This window comes from Callithrix jacchus, chromosome 18 (assembly GCF_049354715.1).
Source record: "Callithrix jacchus isolate 240 chromosome 18, calJac240_pri, whole genome shotgun sequence".
In the NCBI taxonomy this organism is placed as follows: Eukaryota; Metazoa; Chordata; class Mammalia; order Primates; family Cebidae; genus Callithrix; species Callithrix jacchus.
In genome coordinates this window covers 21,436,572-21,455,260 of record NC_133519.1, presented here as the reverse complement: position 1 = coordinate 21,455,260, position 18,689 = coordinate 21,436,572, and the positions used below count along the sequence as shown (strand labels likewise).

The window sequence follows — 18,689 nt, the reverse complement described above, 5'->3', positions numbered from 1 at the left end:
AAGGCCACAAGACTGCATATCATCACCTTTAAGATAGCCAGATGGCTATTGCTTCCTACATGAAGAAGGTGCCTGCTTCTCCTTTGCCTTCTGCCATGATTGTAAGTTCCCTGAGGCCTCCCCGGCAATGAGGAACTGTGAGTCAATTAACCCTGTTTTCCTTATAAATTACCCAGTCTCAGGTATTTCTTCATAGCAGCGTGAGAAAGGACATTTCACAGGGTCTGGAAGCTAAAAAGTGGGTGGAAGCTTTATAGCCTCCTTAAAAATCAATGTAAATTATCCAGCAGAGGAAGCTGCTAAATTTCAAATGCAAGAAAAAGTTTGCACAATGATACTGTGTCCCAGGACAATGGAAGGCTTTTTAAAGGCACTCACCAAACCCTCAAGGAGACTGTTGGTCGTGTTTCTAATCAGCCTGGAATGGCTTCTCTGAAAAGGTTACATCCATCTGGTAACTACATTGGGAGCAGGACATGTCAGCTATCTCCACTGACCACTAATCTGAAGTTTGCCTTTCTGAGAACTTGTATGGCAAAACAAAGTGAGTGTTTTACTTGCCATAGGAGAAGAGGGAAGAAGGCATGGAGACAAGAATTCAAGTTCATTAGAAGAGTATTCAGTTTCAAGAAGAGGGGCACTCACCCTACACTCCAAATCCCCATCTCTCCTCTCCCCCTCATCCTATCCATTACTACCTTCTCAAAATTTTCATCAGTGAAAAGAAACTGACCCCAGATAGCTCAGTCTACATCCCAACCAATACAGCCCTGAAAAGGTAAACACAATGTTGTGGTTATAATGTTTTATTATAAAAATAATATATGATCATTATTTAAAAAGAAAGAAAGAAAATAGGTCATTAATAATTCCATCACCTTGAAACAATCACTTTCAATTTGTTATTAGAGGTTAGTCTATTTTAACATTTCTGAAATCATATAGACTTATGTGATTGTTCTCATGTAACCTGTAACATAAGCATTTCTCATGTTGCTACGATCTGTACAAACCACTGTTAACAACAGCGGTTTGATTAATTGTATTGGCTATGTGGATGTGGAACAGAAGATTCTTGATATCAAGAGGGCTGAGGCGTGGAAGGTGCAGTCAGTCATCTGGGACCATACTGTCTGTGGCTTTCAGGACACGGTGCTTCAGGGACTCAGATGACTCTGGAAGAGTTCCTTTTGGAACTGCAGCATCCCCTCGTCTTCCCCAAGGGGAAGTTAGTCCAGGAAATAACAAATCCTCACCTCTCTAATTCTCTTCTAATTCTCTCTCAAATCCCAAGGCAAGACAATGTAGACTTAAATGTGGTTCTGGTAATTGAGCTGTTTGTTCTTCTGGAGCTTCGGACTGTATACACAGTGAATAGGTGATTTTGTTCTCAGCTTGGAAAAGGCAGAAACCAGCTGTAGGGATCCACAGAGAGGGCATAGGAAAGAAGTTTAAGAGGCCAGGCATGGTGGCTGATGCTGGTCATCCCAGCACTTTGAGAAGCCAAGGTGGGCAGATTACTTGAGGCCAGAAGTTTGAGACCGTCCTTGCCAACATGGCGAAACCCTACCTTTACTTAAAAAATAAATACAAAAGTTAGCTGGGTGTGATGGCACATGCCTATAATCCCAGCTACTTGGGAGGCAGGGTTTGCAGTGAGCCAAGATAGCACCACCAAACTCCAGCCTGGGCGACAGATTAAGACTCTGTTTCAAAAAAAAAATGTTAAAGTAAAAATTTGAGGAACAATATACTTTTAAAAAATAATTTGAGTAAGAAGCAATTCATGAACTGGGCAACCCCAAACCAAAAGAAGTTTAGTGTTCCAGTGGCAAAATGTCACAGGCAAGTATTTACTGGGAAAATGTGGAAGCACAATAAAGACATTTAATCGATTTTCAATTACATAATTGTTTTGGGGGGGTGGGTGTCTTGTTAGAAAGTCCTTAGCCTCATAATTATATCTTAGTGGGCTGCTTATAATTGGCTGGGGTTGTCTTATTTCTAACATAAGCAGTTAGGTTTTGACTATGCTTGTAGTATGACCCGAGTGAATTTTGCTTTTGTTTGTAGTTTAAGCAAAGTTAACGCTATTTCTAAGGCCCACATAGTTTTGTTTGCTCAGGAATTTTTCCAGTCTCCATTCCAATTTTGCTTTAACAATTCCCCTCTTTTTGTTATCCACTCAGCAAGCTGAGAGTGTGACCACATGGCACAACGTTACTCTCAGTTATTACCGTTGACTTAGTTGTTGGAAGGAAGAGTCAGGTAGAGGTTCTTATCGTCTTCAGCAGGTGACCTGGGGTTCAGAGTCATGTAGCCGCCATCAACCGTTTCATAGTCATTGTTAGTTTCTTCATGTTGTCTCGCTCTGATGGCAGTCGTTTGACGTCCAAGTGGCTGCAGGAAAGCATTTAAAACTCATAAGGGACTTCAGTGCACCAGGGAGGTAACTACAATAACTACAAGGGGAATAATAGCCAAGGACTGAAAAATTCCTCTGAGCAAAGATTCTCCAGAGCCACGACTTAACCAACTGAATAAATTAATGAATATAAATAAATATTAGGTGATGAAAAACTCATATTTGTTCTTTAAAGCCTTTTAAACTTTAGGAGGCTATTGTTTTGGACTAAGCTCCTGCACTAGCCCCAAACAGAACAGATTAAAAATCAAAATGGAATCACTCATGCTAAAATTTTAAGTCACCAAACAGAAACTACATTGTTACCCGCCTTTAGAAAGATCAGGAGAGAGAGATAACAACCCAATTTCCCAAACAGGCCAGTTTCAATTGGCATGGTTTAATCCTTACAAAAAAGTAACCTGATGTTAATCAACCAGTTATTTATTATTCTGTTTCCCTATTCCTCTCTTTTGCAACTTTAACCAACTTTAAAATAGCCAATCCACTTTAAATTCTTTGTTTCTGCTTTCTTCAGACCTTTTTCTGTCTTTGAAGCCAACCCCCTCTGCTGTAACTCACCGGCAACCTTATTCTAATTTAAGGAGACAAGTGTTGCCCAGTCCTAGAGTCACCATAAAGCCAACTGAGATTTTTAAGCATTTCTTTTGACATCAGTGGAAACACAAGCTCCTCCTTGTTAAGCTGCAAAGGTATCAAGAACTTCTATTTTAGGGTGTTGTTGAGGCTAACTTGGCTCATTTTCTATTGTATTGCTTGAGAGGAACTCAGGGTATTAGTCTATTAAAAAACTGAAGTTAATATTTGGAGCAAATTATGATCTTAGTTTTCGAGTTTAGAGGGCAGCTAGGTGAAACGATTTCTAGATGCGAGTTTGAAGCAAGTTTAAATGGTGCACTGAAGATGGCAGTTGCAATGTGATGTGATTTTCTAGTTTGCAATTTGAATGTCTCTGGTTATATCATTAAATATTCTGGTAAACTTTCTCAGTGACCCATATAGCAGCAGGCATTGAGATTGTCCATACGTGCTCTGTTGTCGTGATTTTTCTGAAGCTTACAGACACCAGTTTCAGTTTGTAGAGCTTCGGAAAAGGGCAGTTTTAGTTTTCAGTTGAAAAAAAATTCAGGAGTCAATCCAGTTTATAGGGAGATAATAAAACCTCAAAGAAAATGAACAGGCCTAGAATTCGACAATGGGTGCACAATAGTTTTCTACTAAAATATAATTGTTTTTATTCTGGTGAAAAATATTTTCATTTTCCATTTTTACCAAAAATTAAAGTTGTTTGTGCAAAAATAAGTCTAAGTATTACCTATTTTTGGTTATAATCCAACTTGAATTTCACTTGTGTTTGCAGTTTAAGCAAAGGTAAGACTATTTCTAAGGCCTGGGTGGTTTTGTTTGCTCAGGAGTTTTCAGGCCCAGTCTCCATTTTAATTTTGCATTAACAAAGGCAGAAAGTGAGGAATCAGGGGAGAAGGATGGGCGGGGAGGAAAAGGAGGTGGCTGGGATTACTCACATCAGATTGGGCAGCCTTCACAGGATCAGTGGAACTGGCTGTGGGGGAAAGAAAAAAGATCATCCAGGGCACTGCTGTAGAGAAAAGGGCCTGCCTGTGCTGATGCAGAGGCTGCAAAACCGTAACTAGACTCAAGGCAAGGACTGCTGACCCCTTGACACAGCCCTGTAAGGCCAAGGGCTAAGTAAATATGGCTTCATGTACCCACCCTTGCGGTCGCCCAGCCACAGCCTTCCCCATGGGCCACACTGGCAGAGGGAAGCAGTCACTTGGGCCACATTCTTTTCAGGGAATTGCTGAGTTTTCCTAGAAGCAAACCAGGCAGGTTGGGAATCTGAGATATTGGGGAAGAGGTTGGGGAGGGGTGTTCAGCATCAGAGCGAAAGAAAGTCCAGATTTTTGCTGACCACATCAGGGAGAGAAGGCCGAGGGCCATTTCCACGTTGTTCAAATGTAGTGCATCTTTGTTGAAACTTTGAGGAATATACTATTCCATGACATTAAAAAGGAAGACAGAGTGAGAGTGAGAAAGAAACAGGAGGGAGGAAGGGAGGGAGGGAGGGAGGGAGGGAGGGAGGGAGGGAGGGAGGGAGGAAGGAAGGAAGGAAGGAAGGAAGGAAGGAAGGAAGGAAGGAAGGAAGGAAGGAAGGAAAGGACTTTCTCTGGTTAGTGTTCAAAACACACCTAATTGCCTCAAGGAAGGGAGGGGGGAGGGAAGGAAGAAAGAGCTTTCTCTGGTTAGTGTTCAAAACACACCTAATTGCCTCATGTTTTTGTCATAAACTGACTTAGCCAGTGTGAAAAGCAGCCTCAGTATCTGAAAGCCGCATTTCTCAGGAAGTTGGGAGGCATCTGAGACAATGCATCTAGTCTCTTCTCTCACCCCCTGAACACAGAGAGTCTTTACTGCCATGCTCCAAATTCTACAGCAAACCATATTCTGAATTCCCATTCTAATACAGTCCTCAACAATCCCAGCAACACAGCTTGCCTTTTGGGAAACAATTTTTAAAAAATCATTTGTGCAGCCCCAGTGCCTGGCTGCATAAATGCCTTGCAAAATGTGCTTACGCCAGTGTAGACAGAACCACACAGCAAGGCGACTAATCCACTTGCTTGGACTATTTTTTTTTTTTTCCCAGATCTTCTGGCAGTGTCTGGGTTTAGGGCCTGGGCCAAGTGGAAACTGATAACAAAAGGGACCAGGAGGAGCTACTAACCCGAAATCCGCTTTTTCCTGCAGTAGATCAAGGCCACTACAGTAGCAACAATGGCCGCTACAGCAATCCCAGCCATCACGGCCACAGTGATCCCCATCCACGAAGAGCTGCTCACTCTGGGCACTAGGGAAGACAGGATGGGCAGCGCTCTCCTTGTCCCATTTCCCCCCTCCTCCAGTGCTATGTCCCAGTGCTTGTCACCCAGAGCTCTTCTGTGTCTGAGTCACTCACCAATGCAAGACTCACCACATCCCGAGCTGCACCTGCACAGGGTTTCTGTGGCTGGACTTGTGCCTCCTCCCTACCCAGGTTTCTCCACCAAACTAATAAAAGGGCATTGGTGAGCATGTAGGAGCAGAGAGAAGAGCTCCCCTTAGCCCTCTGGGGCAGTGGGGAGGGTGGCCCCATAGCCTCCCATAGCTGGAGGCATCATTACTCTGTGGAGCACAGCCTCGAACAGTCCACAACATTCCAGGCCTTCTGGAGTGAATGGCTATACCATGAGTTATGAGAAGAAACGAGGTGAAATTCAGCTCTTAAGAATGCCCAGGAGCTTAGGGAACCTCCGCATCAATGAGGGAACTCTGCTTCAAATGCCATCTTTAGTCTGGGGCCTGCATTTCAAAGTGGAACAGCCTGGCCACCTATCACTGGGAGCTGAGGGCTCCAAGCTCCTACCCCTACTCCTGGCCAATACTTAGCCAGGCTTCCCCACATCCCTTCTTTGCTCCAGCACCCAGTTTTGCTGCTGGGGCCTTTCTCAGATCTCCATGTAGGCCCATGTGACCTTAGCCCTTGTCTATCCCCTCCTCTCTCTCCCTTCATCTTGGCAGACTCCCCATACCTTGGACAGTGATGGTCACAGGCTTGGAAGAGTGCAGCGTGTGGCCTATGCTTCCTGCACAGTGGTAATCACCACTGTGACTATGGTTTGCTTGTGGGATGGCGAAGCTTGTGTTCAAACGGGAAAATTTCTTGGATTTTCCATTCTGGAAGAATGTAACTTTGACCAGAGGCTTGTCTTTCCAGCTGTGGCACCTCAGCATGATGGTTTCTCCCTCTTGGAACTCCAACCTAGGGGTCTGGATCGCCAACCACTCTGAAATACACAAATATGAGAAGAAAAAGTTGTAAGGCTAGATTCCAAGGGTTTTTCCGTCTCATTCTCAGAGGTACATTACTCACAGAACTTGACATGTTGTCTGGCAGAGAGAAATGAAGATGCTTCATGACAGATGAGAGCATTCTCTTATAGGCAATATATGGTATTTATATCTATGGGTCCTCTAAAAAACAGAAGTTTTCAGAAGTTTCAAAGATGTAGAACAGATATTTAAAACAGTCCTGAGGAATTTAAAATACCATGTTTGAGCAGAGAAATGAGTGCATTTCAGTAACTATAGAGGTTTTGCAACAGGACCTGAAGCCATCAGTTTTGTGGTCTGGGGATTACTAATTTAATTGCAAATTTTGTACAAGCTTTGGGAAGTGAGGGTGAGCAGCCACCAACTGTATTTGCAATAAAATAAAGCCTTTTTTCCCTCTTTTTTCCACATGTTGTTGCTGGTTTTAAAAAAAATAGACCCTTAATCATACCTCCCCTACCGTGTCTTAGTCTCTCTTAGGCTGCTATAACAAAATACTATATACTGGGTGGTTTATAAACAACAGAAATTTATTTCACCCTGTTCTGGAGGCTGAGAAGTCCAAGGTGCTTGCAGCTTCTTTGTCTGGTAAGAGCCTACTTCGTGGTTCACAGAACTGAGGCTTCTTGCTGTGTCTTCACATGGTAGAAAAGACCTCTGAGCTCCCTTGGCCCTCTTTTATAAAGGCACTAATCACATTCACAAGGGCTCTGCCTCATGACCTAATCACCCACCCAAAGACCTCACCTCCTAATATCATCATCCTCGGGGTTGCTGTTTGATTAATTCACATCATATGAATTTTGGGAGCACAGAAATGTTCAGACCATACCACACTCTCAATCTTCCATCCACATAAGAAATGAAAAGGTATGACTTTTGAATTCACACAGGTGAATTCAACATTCAGTTGTGACTCTGAATAAAGGGAATTCAAAAAAAAATTTTAACTTAAAATCACTTTTTCCTTTTTGCCTACAAACATCCTCACTCCCAATAATTCCTTCCCTTCATTGATGGCAGAGTAATCAGATTCCAAAATTCAGCCACCTCAGAAGACAAATCTATTAACAAAGTTTCAATAAACTTAATAGAGAAGAAAATCAAATTGTTCTAACATAGAAATACATATAATTTATTCTATCTTATTTAAATAAAAATATATTTAAGAAAATAGTATTCTATATATGAAAGGCCAGGTACCGTTATTGAGATGGCATGAAAGAGAAACTAAAGCAAGGACTGGGATTTTGGCTTTGCTCTTGGGTCTAATCAGCTTCATTTCTTTGTACAATGGATGGGTGGGACTAGGTAGTTTCTCTGTAACAACCATTCAAATCTCTTTTTTTTTTTTTTTTTTTGAGACAGAGTTTTGCTTTTTCGCCCAGGCTGGAGTGCAATGGTGCGATCTTGGCTCACTGCAACCTCTGCCTCCTGGGTTCAAGCGATTCTCCTGCCTCAGCCTCCTGAGTAGCTGGGATTAGAGGCATATGCCACCACACCAGGATAATTTTGTATTTTTAGTAGAGACAAGATTTCTCCATGTGGGGTCAGGCTGGTCTTGAACTCCTGACCTCAGGTGATCTGCCCACCTCAGCCTCCCAAAGTGCTGGAATTACAGGCGTGAGCCACCTCACCCAGCCCTCAATTTTTATTATCTATATTTTTACATTTTCGTAGGAAGGGTTAGAACTACTATCAGCTGTTTCTGGAAAGCCAATACAGAGACGAACTATGATGTCATGGGCAGCTTTTGAAGTTGACTTAAGCTGGGGTTTATGCACCAAGAGTGCAGCTTAAGTAAAAACAGTAGAAATAGGCTTATATTTTCAGACATTGGAAGCAGGTAGAAACAGTATCTAAGCCAGGCTTGGTGGCTCACGCCTGTAATCCCAACACTTTGAGAGGCTGAGGAGGGAAGATCACTTGAGGCCAGGAGCTCAAGACCAGCCTAGGCAACATAGTGAGACCCTGTCTCTATAAAAAGAAATAAAAATAATTAGCTGGGTATGGTTGGTGGTGTGCAACTGAAGTCCCAACTACTTGAGGGAAAAGAAAGATAGAATATTATCTTCTAGGAGCATTTTCTCTACAGTCTTTTTAACTGAACACTGTCAAATATTGGCATAAACCTAAATCAGAATGTATGACTCCTTTAATTAAAGCCGTCTCAACTTACTCAGGAATAAAAGTCAGAATAATTGCAACAGCCTACCAGCCTCTGCTTGACCTACCCTTACCCTCCCCTCACCTCTGACTTCATCTTCCAGGCTGAATTCTGCACTCCCTCCTCCTTACACCTGTCTGGCTGCCTTCTGCCTTAGGGCCTTTACAGGTCTATTCCCTCCAACCTCTGCTTTACCACACAGCCTCAGGCGAAAGATAAGTTTTTTAAAGTAGGGATTTCCTTCTGCTTCTCTCACACTCAGCTGTCTGTGGCCTTGTAACCCTCTTGCTCAATCAAGACTGAGGCAAAAACAACCTAACATATACTGAGGAAATTACTAACAATTCCTCCCTCCCCCACCACACATGCTAAGCAAGGTGGGTGGGTGAAATGGGGAATGAATGAGATCAACAGTGCTTCCCAGTAAGCAAGCTACCCCCCTTTCCTGTAAACCTCTGCCTGTAAACAGATTTCATCCATCTTGTCCCTCCCGGGTCCACCCAAGGGCCTTCCTCCACTGACCGGAAAGCACAGTCAGATTCACGGGGTCACTGAGGCTGGACCGGCTGGTCTGGCACCTGTATACCCCGCTGTCGTTGTTGTTGGTCTTGAAGGTGTAGCTGGGCTGCATTTGGGTGGGGATGAGATTCCCATTGTGGAACCACTGAGTGGAGTCGCTCTCAGGGCTGTGAGCCCCCTGGCACGTCAGAGTCACCGAGTCCTCCTGGAGCACGTTGATCCAGGGGGGCTCGAGCTTCAGAACAGCCTTTGGGGGAGCTGCTGAGAGGGAGAGAGTGGAAAGGGATGTGAATAAATAACCCTGAAGGTACTGTGGATGCCAAAGGAACTCCCAAGGGAGTTCAGGCACCAAAGAATCCTATCGTAGACTCAGTTCAAGATCTGCACTTGCAGCAGCCTCATTCCCCTGGGTCTTCAGTGGATCCAAGAAGCAAATCCCGGACCCCACTAAAATAAGGGAACTGCCCATGCTGAACCCAAGCCTGATTCTCTGTGGCCCGGGCATATCCCCCCAGAGTAAACACAGCATCATATTATGAGGAAATAACACTGTCAATACAAGGAAGCAAAGAGCATACTCACCAGCTTGACTGTCAGCAGAAGCTGTAAAAAAGAAGGCAGTGAGTCAACACTGAGCAGAAGATGGCTGCAAATTTAGCGGCATATGTAAATGCGGCCTGGGAGGTGAGCTTAGGCTCCTCCTTCTCCAGAACCCATCTCAAGATCCTGTTTCCAGTTATTCTCTTATGCGAGTATTCACTTCACATGTCCCCCTTATCTCATTCCCTGTCCCTCCTCATGGCTACACAGTCCACATGAATGTTTGGTGCAGGATGGACTTCCCAGGTACTACAAAACTAGCTCTTGAGTTCTGACCTTAGGAACCATTGGAACACTTAAGAATTCAGGGTCCTGGGCCGGGCGCGGTGGCTCAGGCCTGTAATCCCAGCACTTTGGGAGGCCGAGGCGAGTGGATCACGAGGTCAAGAGATCGAGACCATCCTGCTCAACATGGAGAAACCCCGTCTCTACTAAAAATACAAAAAAAAATTAGCTGGGCATGGTGGCGCATGCCTGTAATCCCAGCTACTCAGGAGGCTGAGGCAGGAGAATTGCCTGAACCCAGGAGGCGGAGGTTGCGGTGAGCCGAGACTGCGCCATTGCACTCCAGCCTGGATAACAAGAGCAAAACTCCATCTTAAAAAAAAAAAGAATTCAGGTCCTCTTCTTTCAATCTATTATCTGCTTCCAGGGCTCAGGCCTGCTCCTTACCACACTGGTGCCTGGAGTCCTGGCAATAGGAGTGGCTGAAATTGCCCTATTTCAGAATGACCCTCACTCACCCAGCAGCAGCAAAACTGTCAGTAGTTGAAGCAGCCACAGGTTGCCAGGACATACATTCTGAGACATTTGGGTCTCCATAGTCATCCCACACTGTGCCAAAGTCTAGTGGGGTTTAAGAGACAAGCTTAGAAAAGAGGAAGGAAATGGTTTCATCTTCTTGTGCAACTGTCATCAGTCCTCAATTCTGTTTCTGCTAACCAATCAGGAGCAATTCCAGGTAGGAGTTGAGTCAGCTTTACAGATAAATGTATTATGTACCCCCTTGCGTCCTTGTGAAAACTCTGGGAAGGGGTTACTGTTGTGCTGGCTGGTATACTCCTTGTTAGAGTATTCTTTTTTGTTTAAGGTAATTCCTGGTCAAAATCTCATCCAAAAGGCATTAGAGCAGTTTGCTCCTAAGAAGAGCCAAAAATGACCGGCAATGCAGCCTGCTGGAGAAGTGAGTACCAGAGCCTGGGAAGAAGATAATGTCCAGCTATTTTTACCCAAAGTAGAAAATTACCTTGTTGGCCAGGCACAGTGGCTGAGACCTCTAATCCTAGCACTTTGGGAGGCCAAGGTAGGAGGATCGCCTGAGGTCAGGAGTTCGAGGCTAGCCTGACCAATGTGGTGAAACCCCATCTCTATTAAAAATACAAAAATTAGCTGGGCGTGGTGGTGGACACCTGTAATCCCAACTACTCAGGAGACTGAGGCAGGAGAATCAACTGAACCTGGGAGGCGGAGGTTGCAGTGAGCCAAGATCGTGCCATTGCACTCCAGCCTGGGCGACACAGTGAGACCTCGTCTCAAAACAAAAAAGAAAAAGAAAATTATCTTGTTTTTCACAATAGTTTCTCCTACTGAAATTCTCTTTCCTTGAAGCTGAAACCTTTTCTCCCCCAGAAAATGTAAGTGGTTTTCCCTCTCTGTTTTCCATTACAGAAATTGTGAGGAACTGCCCATGCAGAGCAGTTGATTTGCACACACATTTATATATTTCAGAAATGGAACACAAATAATGGGGTTATAAATTGGCGAACATTTCTGAAGGGGATTTAGGCACTATTTATTAAAAATTTGAAATTAATTCAATTTCAAAAAATATGTCCAAAAGAAACACTTACATGTGAAAAAAAATCAACAAGAGTATTCATTGCAGTATTGTAATATATAAGGAGAAATGTCAAGATTAGAAGATAATAGAGACAGCTCAAGACCTTCCTGGGTAACAGAGTGAGATCTCATCTCTGTAAAATTAATAAAAAATAAAATGGGGATTTTATTAAATAAATAAAATGTATTATTTTAATAAATTTAATAAAATAAAATAGCAACTGCCTTATAGAGTTGTTTTGAAGGTTAAATCATGTCAGGTAAATTAATTGTATAAAGTACTTACAATAGACACTAACAAAAATATCAGAAATGTGATATTTTCGGATAGTTTAAATAATTTAATTACTATGTTTATGCTACTCTTTTATGGATGGGCCTGTGAGAAGACAGTGATACCCCTGTATTTAGATGGTGATAGTTTACCTGAAAAGTGTGGTCATTCCCAGTGTCTAAGGAAGAATGTTTCCCAGAGCAGAGATTCCCAGGGGAATACCCACACACTGAACATGAAATGCACACTTCATTACTACACAGGCAAAAGAACGTTATGCTCACATATGCAGTTGCAATGGAAGCAGAAAATTGTTCTCAGGTCATCTATACTCTGCTCACCCAAGAGATATACTATACCCCACCTCAGTGCAGCTGTAAAATTTCAGGACAATGATTTTGTACCTAAGGCAGCCTTTAAAATACACAAATATGTTTAAACTTTTCCTAAAACTTTTTTGTTTTGCTTTTTTGTTGTTATTGTTTTGAGAATGAGGTCTCACTATATTGCCCAGGCAGGTCTTGAACTCCTGGACTTAAACTATCCTCCCGCCTCTGCCTCCTTAAGAGCTGGAGTTAGAGGCATGAGCCACAGAGTCCAGCACTTTTCCTAGAACTTTTCTCAGCACTTTATAGCAGTATATCCTGCCCGATCACCAAGACCACATCCTGAGTGACTCCCGGGGACTCTCTATGGCAGGGACTTAAACCTTCTGGGTAGTCAGATAAAGCTATTCTCAGCAGGGAGAAATTTCCTAGAAATAAGCCACAAATAATTGTAGATTCTTCAGACTTTTCATAATACTTTGTATTCCTCATTCCTAAGTAACTATTGTATTCTCTATGATTTTTATATTTTTTTATAATTTCTTTAATTTGTTTGTTTTTTATTGTTATTTAGTAAAATCTCTTGAGAGTCCCAGCCTGTTCTTGGGAAATCAAGAGAAGGGATTTTTGTCCACTCTTTGGCCAGAACGTTGAAAGAGAATTGGCATAGTCCGAAGAGACCTATTATGGAAGGGTCAGTGGTTATTAAATAAGATTCTAGAGGGAAACTGTGATGTGGGACCTAATCAAAGCCTCTAGGTCAACCACCCCCTCCCACTGCACAGCAAAGCATGAGGTGCACTGTGCTGTTAGAGTGTGGAAGTAGGCATCTCCTTTCACCTAGACAGTGCCGTAGCACTCACATTCCCAGGGCATCTACATCTATCTCTGGCTCATGTTCTCAACAGACAGGTTGCCTCTTCATGTTGTTTCATTAACAAAATCTCCTCTTTGAGATGAATGGGATGCTGGCACCCACACAGAATCAATAATGTCAAGCCAGCTCAAAAAGGGCTACTCCTGCTTCTTTGTTTGTAGGATTTCCTTCCTTAGTTGAGTTCTAGTTTGACCCCAAAGGGGAGGGAGTCTACATTGAGGATTTATTAAGTTATTTTTCAGATTGAATCCAGCTGAGGGAGAAAGACTGGCCCATCAGAGGGATGTACCACGGAAGCAGAGCTAAAGAGATGCTGCAGAGTAACGAAGAGGAAACACAGCCTGTAATCAGCTTAAGTGGAAATAAATGGCAAATTGTGGAAACGTGGTACTTTATGCACATTCCCTCCTCTGCTCCCAGGTGGTGGCTGTAGGTATTAAGAGAGACAAGGCAAGTCAAAGCTACAAACTCTCTGCTCATAAGTAAGAAATAAATGATAATTCGGGGTCACCCCAAAGACAATGTCATTAGAGGATATTGTGTTTAAGGCCTTGAGAACTGAGGGGCAATCTAAAATTAGAAATAATACTGTTTCAGCTTCCCAGAATATCAGAAATGCCACTTTTTTAGTACTAAAGTAGATAGGAAACTATTCACTACTACACAACAAAGAACGCAGGAGAATCAGGATTTAAGACACAGAGAAATTTGATATTAAGAAGTTCTGGCAAATTCAACCTGCTTGGACTTCTGAGCAGTCAGTAGCTTCTTCCAAAACTTCATTTCCAGCTTTGCCTTCCCCCTTACTCTACTTTTGCCTCTCTATATTAATACTTTCCTCTCCCACATCAGCATCCGAACCTGGACATGACCCCTAGTTCTTGGCTTGTTGCTACTCACAGTGTGCTGTGAGTGCATCATAGTCTAACCACACTGCAGGTAGAGACAGGACAGAAACTGGAGTTCAGACTAGAAGAATGGAAGAAAAAGGCATTTTGAGGAAGAAATAAAAGGAAACCCACTAAAAAGTTAAATGGCATATCAAAAGCCAATAGATAGATGGATATTTTTCCCCTTCTAGGGAAAATTGGGAAAGGGTATATTTTTCTAGAGAAAAATGTGCGTGTGTGTATGTGTGTATGTGTATGTATCTCTGTGTGTGTGTGTGTGTGTGTGTGTGTGTGTGTGTGTATAAATTTGACCTAGCAGAGTACCAAGACTCTTCTCATTTACTATAAGGGCCCAAGATTTTATTTTTATTTTTATTTATTTGTTTTTTTGTCTGTTTGTTTTTGCTATTGGGAAAGGAAGGCAATAGAATTTACAAAGAACCTCAGAAGATTAGTTGTTTTTGTAGGCTTCATAGGCTTTGTAAAGGAACAGTTTTTTGTTTTGTAGGCTTTGTAAAGGAACAGTTCTTGAGAGAAGAAATATGTCCTTGAGTTTAATATTTAAATGTATGATAGACAGAAGAGGAGTTCACTCCAAGAAGGTTCAGGGCCCTCCTGTACACGCATCTCCTGGTGACTTGTTCTGTTATTTCAGGTTACTGGACAGAACCGTAGCAATTCCTTTGTAGGAGAAAATCCTACCAGGCTTGGATTTTTAACAGTCCTGCTGTAAGATTTCCTAACCACTTACCCCAACACGTTTTCCAGAACTTATATAAATTCCATTCAGCATCCAGATCTCAGGAGCATTATTCCCGTGGTGTTGAAGAGGGTTTCAAGCCTAGTGGGAAAGGTCTACAAGAGTTTTAGGCTTATGATAACCTGTGAACAAGGTCAGGAATAAAAACAGTATGGCTTACAAAAGCAAAGACATAAAGTCTTCCCCCATCTCTGGAAGAAGTTCATATATAGCAAACTCCCTGAGGCAGGAGGGTTGAAATGTGTCTTGAAATGAGCACAACAGCCAATGGAAAAGAATATCTCCTTCCATTATTATATTGGGCATTGTTATTTTTCGTATAATCAGACATGCCTCTGACCCATTAGAATGACAAAGTGCAAACAGAGCCTCAGAGGGGTGTCCTCAGGTATAACTGTGAGAATTGCCTGGGAAACAGCCTCAGAGCTCCCAGGCCGCAGATTTTCATTCATTCAGCAATTATCTATTGGGTGCTTACCAGGTACTAGACTGTTCTAGATGCCTCAGATACATTTGTAAATAAAACAGATGAAAATCCCTACATTCAGAGAGCTTCCATTCTATTGGAAAGAGACATAAAGGAAACAATAAACACATTAAATAAGCAACGTATACAATATACAAAATTATACAAAGTATGAGAGGAAAAAAAGCAGGGGAAGGGGATTTGAAGTGGAAGTGGATTGCAATTTTAAATAGGTAGCAGTTGAGCAAAGATTTGAAAGATGACGGGAACTGAGCTTGAGGCTATCTAGCGCAAGAACATTTCTAGCAGACGGAACAATCAGGCAAGGAACTGAAACTGCTTTATGCCTGGAACGTTCCAGGAGTTGTTTGGAGTGAAACTGAGGGAGGGAGCGAGCAGTAGGAAATGAGGTCAGAGAGGAAAAAAACACAAGACCTCATAAGCATCATGAGATTGTTCACTGACACGAATGAAATGGGGAACTTTTGGGAGATTTTGAGCATAGGAGTGACATGATCTGACATGTTTTTAAAGCACCATTCTGATTGCTGTCTTGAGAAAAGACTGTAACAGGGCAAGGGCAGAAGCAGTGAGACAAGTAGGTCACTGTTGCAGTCAGCCAGGCATGACAAGATGGAGGCTAGTACTAGGGTAGTAGTTCAGACATGGTAGGAAGTCTAAATCCTATGTATATTTTAAGACAGAACAACCAGGCACAGTGGCTCACGCCTATAATCCCAGCACTTTGGAAAGCCAAGGTGGAAGCATTGCTTGAGCCCTGGAGTTTGAGGCCAGCCTGGGCAACATAGCAAGACCTTGTCTCTACAAAAAAAATAAAAAATATTAGCCACCAATGGTGGGACTACTTCTGTAGTCCCAGCTACTCAGGAAGCTGAGGCCAGAGGATTGCTTGAGCCTGGGGTGTCAAGGCTGCAGTGAGCTCAGGGGGGTGTGCAGTGCAGTGCAGTGATCATACCACTGCACTCCATCCTGGGCGACAGAGCAAGACTCTGTCTCAAAAAATAAAATAAAAATGAAAATAAAAAATAAAATGAAGATAAAACCACCAGAATTTCCTGATAGATTAAATATGGGAAGGGAATAAGTCCAAGACCTTTCATCTAAATGTCTCAGGTGTTTATTGCACCGTAAAAAACCACCCCAAAACTTAATGGCTTAAAACAACCAATTTCTTATTATCTCTTATGCTTCTTCTGTAGGTTGACTGGGCTCAGTTGGGCATTCTTGTTTGGGGTCTTTTATGCTGCTGCAGTCAGGCAGTGGCAGAGTCTTACGCAGAATTTAATGCAGGAGATGACCTGGGAGAATAATTTTTGTGTTGATTGGCATAAACATGGGTAAAGGATATCATGATATATTCAAGACGAGTAATGCCAGCAAAGCTATGAGAGTTGGCATGTAGAGGACAGTGGTAATCTGGGGCTCCCTCTTGATCCCTGTTAACAAAAGGCTGGTTGTAAGTCCTGGGTTAATTCTGTGTGTTTACTCCTGCCAATGGAGTTGAGGTTGCCTAGAGAAGCAAGCATTCATTACTCCAAATATATGGCCTTTCTTGACCCTAATTGAGTGAGTTAGGGTACAAGTCCTGGGTAATCTAATTACTAATTAGAAGGGTTCATGGATCCCTACAATTACTAATTCCCCAAAGAGGCCAAGGTTGGTCTTGGCCTCTTTGGGGAATTAGTAATTGTAGGGATCCATGAGCCCCACATGTTGGGTACCAGAATGTAGGGAACCAGCCCTACATCACCCGTGGGTACCTGAGTTCAGTGGGACAAAGGAATGAGAAAAGACAGATTAAGAGAGATAGTGGGACCAGGGGGCCGTCACTCATTACTTTGGAGGAGACAGTGAAAGCCCTGAGCTGTGATCATCCACACTATTTACTGATTACAATCACTTTGATCTACAGGGTAGGGGTGGAGTGATGGTTGAGTGAATCAGTGAGCCGGAACTGGTGTGTCATTTTAAGAATTGATAACAGTGGCAGTTTGGGAGTTTTACAAGACAAGAACATGTGGTTATCTTTAACTTATTATCTATGTACAGCTGGTGGAACACGGACCTTACAAGGAGCCTACAAGTCTGGCAACGTCATGGTGCTACGAAGGGGTTTTATGTCCTTGGGCACAATGTTTATGGTAACAGAGCCAAGGTCACCCCGCACCAGGACATGAGGCATGAAGAAGCCTTCCTCCTCTGAGGCCTCCTGCGGCCCTCTGCAATTGGTTGTTCCTGGTTTATGTGTTACTCATAACAATTTATGTAGGGACTCTGTAAGTCCTTTCTCCTTTTCTGCTTTTCCCAACAAGTAAATTTGTACATTGTCTTCCTCTAGAACTTCGCTGTCCAATATGATGGGAGTCACCAGCCACATATGGCTATTGAAGTGTCATTAGTCCAAACCGAAATGTGCTGTAAGCATAAAATATACATTGGCTTTTGAAGACTTAGTATTAAAAAATGAATACTAAATATCTCATTAATATTTTATACCAATTACATGTTAAAATATTATTTTGAATATATTGGTTACATAAAATATTAATAAAATTACTCTCTTGGTTCTTTTTACTCTTTTTAATGTGGCTACTAGAAAATTTTAAAATATATGTGTGATTTATGTGATATATGTATTGGACAGAGCTGCTCTTATACCCTTGATGGGATATAGGACATCTGGAAACTCACGTGTGAGATCCTTCCAAACCCTTCTTAGAAGCATTGCACTCCTTCCCCACATGGTCAGAGTTTCATGATCTCATCTCTCTTAGAGTCAGAACCCTCAGGCTTCTGAGAGTTCCAAGCTTGAATGCCTTTGCCCCTGCTCCCAGATTTTTTGTAGGTAGAGGTTTGCAAACAAAATTCCTTTATTTTGCTGTAACCTGGTCACTCTCACACGTATAACAGGTTGCTCAACACCCTCTTAAAAATCTCTTCATCCCAAAAGGTTAAAATCTCTTTGTAATCTATTTTTGGATTATTTCATTAGTATAACCTCAATTGTTTGTTTAGTATTACCACAATCTGTCTTAACAGCTACAGTTCTCCTTTATCATCATGAAATTGTTTCTGCTACAGTTTGGCTCCGAGGGGTTCAAACTGACATTACCTAAATAAGCACCAGAACATTCCTCTTCTCCCTGGATGCAAGAGTGCTGAAGTGCCGCATCTTGTTTCAAAAATTTGAATTTATGATAGATTTTACAATAGGTTTATGCATTGCCAAAAACAAGGAAAGAAAAATGTGGAGGATGACATCTGATGACAGCTAATTCCAGCTGCCAACACTAGAATTTAAGGGCAGAAGTTTTATTTGTAAATCACAGGAATACAACATTGAAATCCAACTCCTTCATTTTACCAATGAGGAAACCATGACTCAGACAAAAATTGTGAGTTGACCCAAGGCAGACCTCTCCCATGCTACTGTACCTCATTGTCTCCATTCACTCATCTGCACTGCCTACTCAAGACATATTTTATTATGTCCATGTATCTAATTGTCTCTGTTGTTAGTTTTTCCATAATTCAAGAGTAAGATCTTCAGAATGAATGTTTCTCTAGAGCAGAATTTCTAATAGATTCATAATACTTTTTTGCTGAATTGGGTAAATGGGCACAAGAAGACAAGAAT

At 42.3% G+C, this 18,689-nt stretch overlaps 1 protein-coding gene across 7 annotated transcripts; it reads right to left on the bottom strand.

Moving 5' to 3' along the window:
• Positions 1-790: 790 nt before the first annotated feature.
• On the bottom strand, positions 791-10,437 carry FCGR2A (Fc gamma receptor IIa). Of its 7 annotated transcripts, XM_008984786.5 has the most exons (8): positions 10,343-10,437; positions 9,582-9,602; positions 9,003-9,260; positions 6,013-6,267; positions 5,169-5,291; positions 3,949-3,986; positions 2,238-2,400; positions 791-1,415 (listed from the first exon to the last, which is right to left on the bottom strand). In XM_008984786.5, exons 1-7 carry the CDS (start codon positions 10,425-10,427, stop codon positions 2,245-2,247), a joined length of 936 nt encoding a protein of 311 aa, XP_008983034.3. In that variant the 5' UTR covers positions 10,428-10,437; the 3' UTR covers positions 791-1,415; positions 2,238-2,244. The 7 variants fall into 7 exon arrangements, with proteins under 7 accessions (XP_008983034.3, XP_008983033.3, XP_078212254.1 ...); XM_008984785.5 differs by having other exon boundaries at positions 791-2,400; XM_078356128.1 differs by lacking the exon at positions 5,169-5,291.
• Between the last annotated feature and the right edge of the window lie 8,252 nt (positions 10,438-18,689).